Source organism: Poeciliopsis prolifica, unplaced genomic scaffold (genome assembly GCF_027474105.1).
Source record: "Poeciliopsis prolifica strain line A6 unplaced genomic scaffold, Auburn_PproV2 SCAFFOLD020, whole genome shotgun sequence".
Lineage (NCBI taxonomy): Eukaryota > Metazoa > Chordata > Actinopteri > Cyprinodontiformes > Poeciliidae > Poeciliopsis > Poeciliopsis prolifica.
The window spans coordinates 9,720,952-9,736,147 of record NW_026562395.1 but is presented as its reverse complement, the minus strand read 5'-3'; the positions used below and the strand labels follow the sequence as shown (position 1 = coordinate 9,736,147).

The following is a 15,196-nucleotide window of genomic DNA, read 5'->3' as shown; positions in this document are numbered from 1 at the left end:
GAAGAGGATGGGTGAAAGCACCGCCCTGCGGGGGCTCCAACGTTGCTGGGCTGTCAGTAAGGTAGCTGGAAATCCAGGTGATCAGGCAGTTGTCCACTCTCATTTTGAGTGGGCTGAATCATAACGATACTTAAAAAATCCAGGAAGAGTTTCCTGACGTTACCACTTTCCTTGTCCAGGTGAGATTGGGCTCAATATGGGAAGTAGACAATGGCATCCTCCACTCCAGCCTCTGCCCGGTAGGCAAAGTAGAGGGGCTGTTCAGTGTCCTTTACCTGCATTTTGAAGTGGTTGAGGAAGAGCTCCACCAGAAATTTCATCAGATGTGATGTGAGTGCCACTGGTCCGATGTCATTCAGTTCACTCGGCCTACTCTTCCTAGGAACAGGAATGACGCACGATGTCTTCCAGAGTGTAGCCACACTCCCAAGTTCCAGGCTCAGGTTGAAGATTAGTTGTAATGGTTCTCTGAATTCGGTAGCACATATCTTGAGAATCCGTGGGGATACTTTAATATGTTTCAGCCCCCTGCACATCAGGTGCTGCAGCTTCATCAGATATGATCAGACGTAAAGAGTGGAGGAAGGAGAGAAAGACTAGCTACCTTGGAGAAGGAGGTTGGTCAGAAGGCTGGTGTAGGATAGAGCTAAGGGGAAGATGCCATAATGGTGGAATGACTGCACCTGCTGCCAAGGAGGAGGAGAGCACCTGAGACAGAGTAGATGTAGTGATAGTGGTGGGTGTAGCATAATTGCCAAATCTATTGAAAAACTTATTCGGTTCATTAACTGTCTTTATCTCCCCCCTCTGCTAGTCTGATCTTTGTGCCCTATAAAGGTTCTGAAACCATGATACCATACATCACTCAGGCAGTTCTCCCTCAGCTTCTGCTCCACCTTTATCCTGTGTCAGTCATTGCCTCCCTCAGACATTTCACCTTCCTTTCTGCTGCCTTCATGACTTGGCTGGAAAACACTTAAAATGTGTGTTGCATGATAAGAGAAACAAATACAAACAGATTGAAGTATTTTATTGTTTGTGTGTTTTATGCAGTGGCATCTCAGCTGGAACTGATGGTAATCTGTTAAAATAAAACAAACAAATGGATATAAGTATTGTAACTGTTTAAAATGCACTGAAATGTTTTGTGTAGATGTGGCTTACCTCTGTTCATGCTAAAAAAAAATTCCCCAGGGGCCTGAGCACCTTTTAAAGGTACCAGAAGAGACCAATGCAGATGGAAGAGGGGCAGCAATAGAACAACGCACTTTAGAAGTTTAATGTTGGATTTATATTTATAAAAATGTGTTTTTAGAAATGAAATGGCTGCTTAAAATGAATAGTATTTGCTAATATTATTCTCAAGATTTGGTTGTTTTTGTCAAGTTTGTTTGTGTGTATGTATTGTTTAACCCTGTTTCTTGGTAGATTTGTTAATTGGAGCAGCCCGGGACTATAAAAGGCTGCATGTTGCTCACATTGGAAGTTGGTTGCCGCTGAGACCCTATGCTGTTGTAATCCGTTATCTATGTGCTAAATGTTGGTGAATAAACATCCAGTTGGTCTGCACCATTTCTCTGCCTCAAGAGAATCCAGCCTCTAAGGGCCATTCTAGGCCATTTAGTCCTGCAGCCTTTACTGATGATACTGAATTAATCCAGAAGCGGCTATTACCAGAAGGTAACACAAATTGACTCCTTGTTACCTGTGGTTTATTATCTGGGTAACATCAAACAGTATTGTTCGCCACCATCTCTACACAGAAATTAATATAATTTGTGAGACACTGAGTTATCCCCTCTACGTCCCCACCTTGAGCTCCCAGCAGCACATCCCAGTTTATGATGTTGAAACAGACTCTCAGGGCCTCCTCTGCTGTAGGAGGATGCAGCAGAGGCAAGGTGTCTCCACTCACTCTTCTGATGGAGCCAGTGCGACGCCTTGCCTTTGTACCAGGGGTGGGGCTATATGTACACCAGGTTGTTTTTTCTGATATCGTTTCAATATTAATCTTCAAAGTGAATGTGTATGCCTAATGTTTCAATGTTGATTCACTCTTTATTTTGCTATATCAGATGTGACTGATTTCTCCAAATGAAAGTTATGATTCTGTCTATAGAGCAGAAACAAACTAGATCATAAAAATATGTAAAAATCACAGAACATTTTATTCAGTCGGCTGTATCTTAACACCTAAACACAGAAATAAATTTCCTCTGCCTTTTCAAGATCTAAGACCATAAATAAGACCAACATAAGGCAAGTGTGAAAATATTTTCCATGTCAGATGAAAGATGTACAGGTACAATCACAACAACTGTGCAAAAAAAAAAAAAAACACTTACATACAAAGTACAACTAACAATTCACATTGGATGACCAATATGACATCAGTAATGCTGACTGTTTAGGGGCAAAAATCTTGTTCCTTGTTATCATCATAATAATGATAAGAATGATTGACGGACTGTATGTCGTCTGGGTGTATCACAAATACTACAACATTCTAAGGAGAACCAATAAAGCAAATGGACAAAGCAAGAAGGCCATAGAGAACTGATGATACTGAATCAATCCAGAAGTGGCTATTTGTTTTTGGCACAGTAGGTTTGAATGATTAACAGTATGGCAGTGAATTATCAGCAGTCATTAGATGTCATTAGATGTTCTAGTGTTTTGGACCTCACTGGCCTTTATACACTGTCATAAAAAATCCCCGCATTTCAGTAAAGTTGTGAAATAAACCACATCTTCTCCCTTGAGTAAAGAACAAGATGTGGTTCCTTAATCAAGGTTTAAGTGGTGCATTACAACCAGTTCAAATTTAATTCAAATTAAATTCAAAAATACTTTATTGATCCCCAAAGGGAAATTGAATGTTGTTGTAACTATTATATTAATTCAGATGAACTGGCACTGTCTACAGATTACCAAAGAGTACATGATGGAAATTAGACATCGGTATTATACAGAGTACAAACTCAATCAAGTGCTTGGAATGATGTCTTTTTGTTAAAGACATCATTCCAAGAGAGCTTGGAATGATGTCTTCAGTCAGTGTTTTAAATGCCTGACTGTGATGTCTGGGGATGCAATAAGACCAGTGCTAATAAGCACAGTGCCCTGTCTGTTAATCTGAGAAATAAGTTCACCATTAGTATCTGATGCTGAAAATTACATGTTGCGGATTACATACCTGACTTTGTATTTGAAGAACTGATTTCATGTAGAGAACTAGTTTGGACGTAAGGACTGGTTGACCAAGGCTTGTTGGTTATTTTTGGGAAGTCAGTGCTGGCATGTTCCTTCAGTTGCACAGTCCCATTGGCATGTTTTTAAGCACATATATTTTTGTGATTTTCCCTGATTTATCTGAATGGCAGAAAAGTCTGAAGTGATCCTGAAAAGGAATGAGGGGTTCCTTAAACCAAAAAGGGGTGTTGACTGTTTATAGACCCAAAATTCAGGTGTTTAGAATTTAGAGGATCTTATACTTTCTAATCCAGGCTTAATCACAAGTCCTGCTAATCATTTCCAAAATGCACTCCAGGTGGTTAAAATTAATCTCAATAATTTTTAACAGCAAGTAAAATACTTATGCAGACTTGAGTGTTCCTAGCGTTTTATGGCAAGACTTAATGCAAATGGACATAATAACCATTCAAAGGTCAGTTAAAGCATGTTTTAGTGCACATGTGAATAATGTCACCTTTAAAAGAATATTGAGGACATTCAGTATAGTCTTCTGTCTTTCAACATAACCATGAAGAGAGCTACATGTACACCTAAGACAAAAAGGAAAACATTGTGCCCATTTTGTGGCAACAGTAACATCCACAGAACAAGTTTTTACCTAATCTTAAAGTAACTAAAATATAAACCATCATTAAAAAAAGACAACTTCACAAAAACACTAGTCTACTCAATGAACTAAGATGTGAAGTCCTCCGGTTTAGCATACAGCAGAACTTGTTATTGAGGTAATCAGTTCACGGTAAAAGAGCTGAGCAGACATTTACCTTATTTTAGAGACGTTGGGGCAGATCACCTGTTTAAAACAAGACAGCAATACACATATGGACACACAAACAGTGTTTTCTTGTATTTTTATAGATTTGGGACACTGAACCACAAAACAGCTTTCAAATGTAGGTGTCATTACAGAGTTACATTCACATGGTTTGTCTGAATGGGTGATGAGTGTACTCACCCTGCAATATCAGGGCTGACTGGAAAACTACAAGCAAAAAAACAGAGGCACATTCCTCTTCTGAGGCAGAGGGGTTAAGGAGGACTTATTTTTCTCTTCCTTATTATTCTGTTTTCTACCACAACATTCCTTTTTTATGACAGATTCTCATACATCTTCAGGACAGAATCTGGAGGCTTCGGGTAGTAGCCGGTAGTGCAGGGCTTGTCTGGGGAAAACCTGGGAAACTTGTAATCCAGAGGAAGATCTAGACAGAAGAAAAACATGGTGACTGAGTGGCTGGCTTGTTCCAGATTAATACATTAGTAACAATTGGTTACTGATTAACGGTTTAAGATTCATGCACTTTGTGTTGTGCACATGCAGTAAATGTTCAGTCCAGCATAGATAGAACTTAGTTGTATCTCTCAATTGTGAAGGACACCATGCTATTCACATGAAACTGAACATTTTCATATAGATTGAGTTAATGAGGTAGTATCAGTAAACATTGCTGAAATGTTTGCATAATTCATGGTGGAGGCTGCTTTCTTTTTATTAAAGTCTCATTCTGCAGCCCTGAGTTTAAATTTGGAACCAATTTTATCTGTGGCTTCACATCTGCGTCTGATTCAGTTACTCCTTTGATTTGTGTGAACATTTCTGTGTTGGAACAGAATGATGGGAATGTTTAATGTGGTTGTGTGAGATTTTTATTTCAACCACTGAATCTTTAACATCAAGCTGTGATTTCCACACACAACACTAGGAGTTCTCATGCTGCGTCTTCATATGGACAGATTTACAAGAAGTAGCATGTATATGTTTATTCTGTTTTAGTGGAAGAAAATCAAAGGTAATCTGACAATTTTTTTGAATACTGACACAATAAACATGTATTTGTCCCCATTTTTCAGTGAGAGGAACCAAATCAATCACATTTCACATGTACAGAGAAAACAAAGAAAGATCTTTAGATTAAGAAAATTAATAAACATGAAGCATCTATTCCTTTATTTTCTACGCACAGGCCACAGTTGGTACCTTCAAATCAGTAAGCTGATTTTTGCAACACCACATAAGAGGAACATTTTAGTTAGTTTTTCCAAGTATAATTTGTGGTTTCTTTAATGTACCAGCGTTAGTGAATTGCTAATGTAAAGTGCAGCTCAAACACAAAGTTTATCATGACACGCCTACCTGTATGTTTTAATCTGTCTGTACATACAAATGATTTTGAATGTGGAGCAGTAACTATTCTGGCAGAATGGACACCAGGAGTGACTTTGATTCGCTTCAAATGGAATAAAAAAATTAATATATATTTTTTCACAGATATTTCTGTGATGAAACTTTAATCTTCATTGTTATTTGGTATGTTTTTACCCCACCTACCTGCTATGTGCTCCACACTGGGGATAGCCATGGTACTGTATGTGTGAATACAGTGACAGCACCAAGTCAGCTTCTGCACCTCGCTTTTGTGCATGTCAACAAAGTAGGACCCCCACTGGTTAGACACAGCAGAGGGTGACTTCATGCCTTGCTCCTGCAGAGACATTTGACACACAAACCAAACTGCAGTACTTTGTTTGAAGACTAATTTTCAGACAAGTTCAACCCTGTTTAAGGGAGCTAGAAATTCTAATGAGCCCAGACTTCAGGCTTTCACCAACTCAGAACACTCATAGGGTTGTTTCCGGGGATTGCAATGAATTATTATTTCTGCAAATTCCCCTGTACGCCACACAATATAAATACATTTTACAGGAGTATACTCGAGTGATAATTAACAATCATAGAGTTATCAGAATGTGGTGTTTTAAAAACTGGATGTAAAAACACAATGACTGTTATCAGCATTTTAAAAAATTGTTTTTCCACAGTGCATCTAATTTAATCTGCAACAGTTGCATAACACAGACTCAGTGGGAGAACCAAGAGTCAGAATTGGCCGTAGAGACCAATTCTGTCTGAACATACAACCATTTTTTTAAAATGCCAAAAAACGTTACTCGAGGCTGAGAATCAGATGGCTGATTTTACACACTATTAAAACTATGTCACATAAATGTTTACACTACAGGGCAGTTTCACCAGTCTGAATCTGTAAGGACGGGGTGAGATGTGGCTTAAAGAAAGAAGAAAAACCAAACGTTGCTTTTTTTTTATCCATCTAATAGCTTGAGGATGCTTTCTCTTTCCTTCAGAGCTTTCCAGGAGTTTTAAAAAAAACGGTTGTAGGAAACCTCTGACACCATCGCTGACAGAAGCTTTTAATCATTTCATAATATCATAAATTGCAATCCGATTTTCGTGGGTCATTTTACCTCTTTTGAATATTTGGTTATCGAGGTAAAAGGCCATAAACAAATTTCACTGTTATCTTTGAAAGTACAATCTCCATTGACTCACTTAGCAAAACAACTACTATCATAAAATGTTTTTTCACAGACAACACAGCAGAAACCTTTCATCAAAGATATTTTTTCACAGATATCTGTCTACCCTACGCCCTCTTTAGGGCGTAGGGTAGACAGTAGCGTATCTGGCTAACAAAGAAAGTTACCAAGTGTTGCTTGTTGGCATTTTGTCCTGCTAACTCCTAAAGGTTGCTTGAGAAATGCACCAGCTGTATTTTGGTATGAATAAATGGAATTCATAAATTCAACTCACTGACTATTTTTCATCCTCATACATCAAGAACTTAGCATGAAGAATAGTGAAATTCTCCACTATATACCAAAACTATCTTCAACTAAACAGAAACAAAACTGAAGTTATTATTGGACCTAAAGAGGAACGCTTTGAAGTCAATGAACAACTTCAATTATTAAAGCTGGAAAACAGCGATCAGTCCTGAAATTCAGGTGAAATGATGGACTCTGACCAAATAAAGACAGTTACAAAGTCGGCCTTCTACCAGCACCAGAGGACTACTGTCTTAGCAAGATCGAGAGGAACCCATCCCTGCGATTATTTGTAGTTGCATTAATTACTCCAACAGTGCCTTTTCAGATCTGCCCAAAAAAATTAGTCAGCTGTTGCTGATCCAGAACACTGCTACTCACACTTTCACTAAAACCAGAAATACAGAGTTCTAAAATCCTTACATTGACTTCCTGTAGCTCAGAAAATAGACTTAAAAAAACTGTTATAAAGTGATTTATTAAGTTTATAAATCACTGAACGGCTGTATTAGCACCATTATACATTAAAGATCTGCTGTTGTATCAATCTTCCAGACCACTCACATCTTCTGGTTCTGGTTTGCTCTGTGTCCCCAGAATCAGAACCAAATATGGAGAAGCAGCATTCAGCTTCTATGCATCACGATTCCTGAACAAACTTCCAGAAAACTGCAAAACAGCTGAAACACTGAATGCTTTTAAATATAGCCTAAAACCGACCTGTTTAGAGTTGCTTTTGGAACATTATCAATGAAACAATGAAACAATCATTTCATTTACACAAGTTCATTCATGTATAATGAATGAACTTGACAAAATGTGTCTAAAGATGGAACTTGACAATTGTTGACTGTGTTTTCTACATCTTTGTATTTTTCTTTGTGTTTTTATGATGTAAAGCACTTTGAACTGCCTTATTACTGAAATGTGCTATACAAATAAATTTCTTGATTGATTAATTCACTATCCTGTAAAAGACCCAGAGACGACTCATTGGTAATTCCCTTTCCAGTCCACCTGATTTATAGTAAAATCTCCTGATATTTCAAGAAATTCATTGTGCAATGTGCTCTGACTAGATTCCCACATGCAAGAGAAAGAAGACTTTAGCCTCAGTGATTCTGCATCACTGAGGCTAACCTAACGTGCTTTCTGTCATACTAAGCCAACCTGCAGTGTTTGCTGTTAAACATTTTGTCCTACCCAAATGTATGTTGTAATAAAAAAGGTTGGATTTTGTCTTTGTTTTCAGAGCCAGGTTATGCAACTGAAACAAAAACAAAATTACACATCTTAAAGGAGAGTGCTGCGGCTGCATTTCTCTCATGAAATAGATGGTCAGTTGGGTCACTCCTAATGGAGCTGAATGTGACTTCCTCTCTAATTCAGACATACAGTGACACATAAGACTGTGACGCAGAGGAAAAATAGGAAACTCAAGCCTTTGTCTGCGACATTTGTGCTGACTTTTCATTCTGCAAATCAGTACTTGTTGATTAATATCATCTGCTGCTGTGTGACACAAAAGGCTGCACTGTGTAAAAGTTTCCCTTCTACTTGGTTCATGTTCATTTGTTTTACACATTTTCAGCAACATTCATTTTTTGAAGATTTTCAAACAGGGGGCAGGGTCTAGAAGAACAGTGGTTGCTAAATGGAAACAGCTTCCTCAGTCATTAGACTTACCTCAAATTTTCCCCTTTTCTCCTGCGGCTCCACCTGAGTGTTGTTGGACAATTCTGCGTCACTCTTCGGACCACCCTCTCCTTCCATTTCTTCCACTATCATCACAGTCTCCCACTTCCCAAAGGTGTTGGCAGGGAATATGTCTGACCTCATGCTATCTCCAAAGTACGCCACCTGCAGATTCAGAAGGACAAAGCACTGTTTCATTTCAGCCATCTCACAGGGACCCTGCTCTCAGCAGCAAGTAAAAGGAACCACAACAATGTCTCTAGGATGAGAGTCTTGCGAAACTACTGTCACACCTATGTTACAGTCTCAAGTTTGAATAAAGTTAAATGTTCTAGTGAAGTGGAAAAATATGGATGGTTTTCTGAATTATTTATAAATAAAATAAGGGTGGCACGCATCTGTATCAAATCCCTTTGACTTTTGGGGTTCGTCTCTACCAGCTTTACACATCTGGAAAAGGAATGTTTCGCTCATTCTTTGGTGTAGTGATGAACTCATACCTGAGCCTTCAGAAATTCAGAAATACAGTTACAAAGTAAGCTTTCAATCACCTGAAGAAAAATTCCATGTTTAAAGAACTAATGTCCCAGCAAGAGACTCATCCAACCTTCCAGACATTTCAGGCCTTCTGGTTCTGGGCATGCAGAGCAGACATAGAAAATCAGCAATCAGTGTTTATTGGCCAGAATCTGGAACAACCTCCCAAAAAACTGCAAAATGGCTGAGACACTGAATTCCTTTAAAGATGAAAACACATTTGTTTTGATTTAAAAGAATTGGAACATAAGTAATTCTTGTTGTTTCATAATTGCTTACTGTATTATATTTTTATTGCGTAAGCACTTTGAACTCTTGTTGCTGAAATGTGCTATACAAAAACAGTTTTATTTGACTTTGACTAGCTCATTTTAATATGAAAATGCTGTGACATAAATACACCATCCACTTCAGTTGCAAATTTGTGTTTTTGTTGTACTGGAAGATGACCCCAGTCTTAACCTCTCATTAAATTGCATCGATCTTCACATAATCTTTGCATTACCACAGTATGAAGCTGACACCACCATTTATCTGAAAAATAGCCTTGAAACAAAAAACTGAATCGATGTAAATATCACTGAAGTAGAGAAGAGGCTACTTGTACTGTCTGACAAGTAGAATGAGCACACACTGAGTTATGTACACCCACTCTAGTCAGCAGCACTGACAAAAAGGCAATGGTGGGAGAAATCATATTTCCAGCATATATTCCTGGAATTGCCCACAGATGGTTCAATGAAAAGCCAGATTCTTTCAATGCCCAGCAGAGCTGATTTCAGAGGGTCACTCTAATAAATGTTTACAGAAGCCAAGAATGCCACCACAGAAGCGACACATCACAGAAAGGAATATTGCTGACTAATATGAACGAAGCTTTCATGAAGCACAGAACCATAAAGAAATCTAGACAGCTGGTTAGACTTTAACTAGCTATTACTTTAAGGGCGTTGGGGAAATTGCATATATCTATCAGACATTTGTTCAAAGATTAATTATTCTGAATTGCTTTAACTATGTTTCTGAGTGTGTTTCTTAAGAAGACCTCACTGAAGGACGTAGTCGACATAAATGTTTTGAGAAAGATTACAGCTGCAGTAAGTGTCAGGATAAGTGCTCGCAAGAAGATCCTTTGCCCTTGACACAAAGATTGTGTGAAACTGTATAACTTGTTTTTGTGTCATCAAATTTATTAATTTAACATGGGTTCCAGAAGATATGCTGTGTAATTCTGAATCACGTTGAATCTGTGACCTATTTCTCCTTTTTCGAGCTGCAACGTGTATGTATCTAGGAAACACCCCGAAACAAATAAAAAGAGGATTCTACAGGATGTATTTCAGAGTGGTAGGAGATTGTAACTGAAACACATCTCTGTCGGTTCAAGTAAAAATAATCTAATCATCTTGTTTTTTGTGTGTCTATATCTGATGTTCTAGGTGTTTAAATTTGACCCAGGGATAGTACTGTGTTTTCCAGGCACATAGTGTCATCTTATACCATAATCAAGTAACTGTCACCTTAAGATATTGCTGAAAAGTCAGTAACATAAAAAAAAAAAAAAAAATTGGGCTAAATTGCTTGGCTGGTGTACGCTCACAAGCCAAGCAATGGCCATCCATCCATCCATCCATCCAGCTCCACCCATCCTTTTCCACTTATCTAGGGTTGTGTTGCGGGGGTAGCAGCCTAAGTAGAGAGGCCCAGACTTCCCTCTCCACAGTCATTTGGGAGAGCCCAGACAACCTACAGAAAAGACTATTTTCGGTATCTGAAAACTAGTTCTTTCGGTTATGACCCAAAGCACATGACCATAGTTGAGGGCAGGAATGTAGATCGACCAGTAAATCGAGAGCTTCGCTTTTGACTTAGCTCTCTCTTCATCATGACAGACCAGTACAGCACACGTTTCACTGCAAACGCTGTGCCAATCTATCTGTCGGTCTCCCGCTCCATTTTTCCCTCATTCATGAACAAGATCCCCTGATACTTGGAAGTCCTCCACTTGGGCCAGGACATACCTCTTGACCCAATGAAAGAACTCCAGATGTTGTAGGGTTCTGGTGAGAGTTGGACTCCACCAGGGCGGCCTTTTGTCACCTATTATGTTAATTACTTTTATGGACAGAATTTCTAGGTACAGCTGAGCTGTTCAGGGGATCCGTTTTGGTGGCCTGCATCTCTGCTTTTTGCAGATGATGTTGTTCTATTGGGTTCATCAGGATGTGATCTGCAGCTCTCACTGGAGCGGTTCGCAGCCGAGTGCGAAGTGGCCGGGATGAAGAGCAGTGCCTCCAAGTTCGAGGCCATGGTCTTGAGCTGGAAAAGGGTAGAGTGCCTTCTCCGGGTCGAGGGGGTTTTCCTGCCCCAAGTGGAGGAGTTCAAGTATCTTGGGATCTCGTTCACGAATGAAGGAAGAAGGGACCACGAGATTTAGAAGCGGATTGGCGCAGCGCCTCTCGGGAACACCTTGGGATTACCCTGGAGGAGCTGGAAGAAGTGGCCGGGGAGAGGGAAGTCTGGGCCTCCATGCTTAAGCTGCTAACCCCACGACCCGACCCCGGATAAGCGGCAGACAATGGATCGATGGATGGATGCTTCTTCAGAGGTTTGGATGTTGTTCCCTTCAGTGGTTCTTGGTGCAGTATCCCCACAGGCGAGGGAGGGAAACAGTTTGCTCATAGACTTTAGTTCATTTGACGCAGTACAATGAGAATGTGAACTACACTTTAGAACAAACGTTTTATTTTTGGTCCCCGATTTAAGCTGTAAAATTGCAGTTCACCGCTTGGCATTCACATGTTCACTGTCAGACCAGTCTATAAGGTCTGACAGTACACTTTAGTGATGCTGATGAAGAATGACCACAGCCTTCATCCTTCCAGTTAAATTCTCCCAAACACTCTAAAAAGAAACTGGTCACACTTGAAGCCAGTATCATCATGTCCTGATCATGTTCACCTCCTGGAATGGCAGGAGTCACGGCAGGTCTGACAAGAGGTTCTGCGCTGCGTATAATCTTCCTTCAATGCCTCTATTCAGCCCACCTGCTTTAAGCTCTGTCAGGTTACAGTGGAGAGAAAGTGAAAACACAGAGAACTTCAATTTCCCCAGAGGACTGTTTAAAGAAGATCTAAGTGCACTTTGACACCACATTCCATGGCAGTTTTCTCCACGTGGCCGAGAACAAAGAGGACATTGAGCAGAAAACTGAAGGGAGGGGAAAAGAGGAAGGGATGTATATGATGACAAAATGTGCCAGCTCAGTAGATTTGCAGATTCCTAGTTTGTAATGACACTTTTGGCTTGTCTGTTCTGTTTTCATAAGGTACTCAACACTGAGCTACATTTAAATATTTTCTTTTCCACATGCTCTCCTGGAATAGTTGGCTAAGATCAGTGAGTCAAAATAAGTCAAACCCCTCCCTCCAAAAACATGCACATTAGGGTAACATGAAGTTAGACTTCCATGTCTTATGTTTCTCTGTGAGGACCTCTTTTCACATGTAAACCATTCACTTAGGCTTATATAAAGGTGAAGTGCAATGCTTTGGCCTGAATTACTGGTTATTGTAATTCAATAACAGATCCCTCGTTTTCCCTATTCTGAGGTGCATTTTAGAGCAACTTGTTTTGATGCGGTTTTTTATGTTAATGAGACATTTTACGACCCACCCCATTCCAGGTCGCAAAGCGTTTCACCCCACCCATTCTGCCATTTTTGTAGTCTGATAGCAGCAATAAAATTATCTACTGCAAGAACAACTATATATTCCAAAGTTTATTAAATATATCAACAGCAGAAGACTTGTCCATCCAACCTCACATTTTGGAGTCAGAGTCTGACACAGAGCGGAAGAATGAAGAAGATAAACCTGCAGAACCACAGATTAAAATAAATGCATCTGATGGAGTTATTACTGTATTTACACCCTCTCCATCTACACCAAATACCTACAAAATAGAATTACTTAACTCTCTATTGTAGAGTTAAACAGGTACGTTTCACTATAAAGCATAATAACATCTGACATACCTACGTCAGACTATGCCTACTTTAATAGGAATGTTAGATGCCTATTAAAATATTAATACTATCACAATATGAATGAAGTCTATACACAACTAAAGAGTTGGCTAAGGCGAGCTTCCAGAACATCACTGATGCATTTGCATCTGTTTCCCAAGACAAAAATGGCAAAACAAGCAAAATATGCAGTACATTTAGGAGAAGAAGCATTCAGCATCTATGCACCAAAAATTTGGAACTTCCAGAAAACTGTAAAACAGCGGAAACCCTGACTTCCGTTAAATCTCGACTAAAAACGTACCTGTTTAAAATTGTATTTGAAACGTAATCAATTAAAAATTTAATGATGGAACAATGTATTGTTTATTCTATGTTGCATTACTTTGTGTTTTTGTGTTTATGATGTAAAGCACTTTGAAATACCTTGCTGTTGAAATGTGCTATACAAATAAAATTTGATTGATTAATTGATACATTTATATCCTCAAGAAGGCAGCTATAGCAAGCACAGCACTAGCAGATACAGAAGGCTCAATGCTACTATCAAACCAATGGCTAGGACATAATTTTATGAATGCACAACATTCATGTATAACATGAGCTTTGTCATCATTTTCACGTTAACTGGAGCATATCACTTTGCTGTATTCCTTGTGTCAGTAGAGAGAAGGACCTGATGCCTCAATCAGAAAATCACCTGATACTGGCATAGGTTACTGAAGCATTTGTCCTTAAGTGCTTGGTGCAAACTGACTTTCCCCACTAATGTGGTAAATTCCCAAGAAAAATAACTTTTAACCAGACACTTCAAAGAGGCTCTGAAGCCGAGGGATGATGTAAGGAGTCATGTTAGTACACCCTAGAACCAAATATTTTGAGTTGTCTTCCTGCAACGTTGGCATAACTGAACTTGGACTACAAAATTTCTGCGAGGAAAAAAAGGGTTGATTCACAGAGCTCATTAGCAAGAATCATGATCTTGTTTAGCAATTCCACAGTAAATGGGGTGATCTCATAGCCAAGAAAAATATTATGAACAGACTGAAAAATATAACCTAAAGAGAATATGCAGCACCAGCAAAGAATCAGTTTTAATCTTTTTTCACTCCTATACATTCAAAGTACACAAAACATGTATTTAAGATTTAAAAAGAGGGTTTTCCATGACATGTAATCTTTAAGGTTTTGCAAAATTACACAACTGTTTGCATAATAAGTTGCATTTTATAGAAAAGTCAACCCAGTTTACCACAATAATTGGGTTAGATGTTTGCAGGGACCAAAAAAAGTATTTTTTGAGCTAAGAAAATTGTTTCAAAACAAAATGTAAATGATGTTCCCAACTGAAGGGACATAATTAAACAACATACAATCCACTGGAAATATCAGTTTGTAGTTGTTGTAGAGACAGTCATGTTCAAAAGTCTTTAGGTTGTACACAGCAATAATTTTACTAAATAAACTCAAAAGAAAATGTATGGAATCTCATTAGATAAAAAGAAAACTTAGAGTGGTTACTGATTACTGGGCTCAATTCCAATTTTTTGGAATTACACAAAATATGATAGATCAAATTTTAATCCACAATATCTGTCAAAAGAAATGAGACCTGTAGTTGTCTTGTGTTTCACATTGGAAATAATATGTTGCAAGATTGAGACTCCACAAGGAATACATTCACAGTATCCTGGCAAAGATCTGCCCTTCCATCAGTCCCAGAGCCATGTTTCTCCATTTCAACATCCTTGTATGAATCTCTCTGAGCTGATTTATTACAGAGTCCTCATCCCTTTTATTCTCTGCCAAAGACTGAAGTTTTGAGTCAACCTCAAAGTAAGCTGTAGATACATTTCTACTACATGTCTGGCAGATTTCTCATAGAACAGTCAACAGTTACCTTGGGTTCTGGTTTTCCTGTCATGGTCTTGAGCAGCTCGTGGAGGTGTGGCCAATTGCCCTGGGAGTACCACCCGGGCTTGTCTAGAGATGGAAGCCCCTCTGTTTCTTCCACATCATTCACTGTAGGAGCAAAAACAGGACAAGATGACAGAGTTT

At 38.9% G+C, this 15,196-nt stretch overlaps 1 protein-coding gene across 1 annotated transcript in view; it reads right to left on the bottom strand.

Annotated features, from left to right (window-relative positions):
- Positions 1–2,149: 2,149 nt before the first annotated feature.
- Positions 2,150–15,196, bottom strand: part of nt5dc1 (5'-nucleotidase domain containing 1) — a 100,126-nt gene continuing 87,079 nt past the window's right edge. The window contains exons 9-12 of the mRNA XM_055044186.1: positions 15,039–15,160; positions 8,566–8,739; positions 5,585–5,738; positions 2,150–4,457 (exon numbers count right to left, since the gene is read on the bottom strand). Of these exons, the coding sequence (XP_054900161.1) occupies positions 4,345–4,457; positions 5,585–5,738; positions 8,566–8,739; positions 15,039–15,160 (563 nt within the window). The 3' untranslated portion in view covers positions 2,150–4,344. The remainder of the gene's footprint in view (positions 4,458–5,584; positions 5,739–8,565; positions 8,740–15,038; positions 15,161–15,196) is intronic.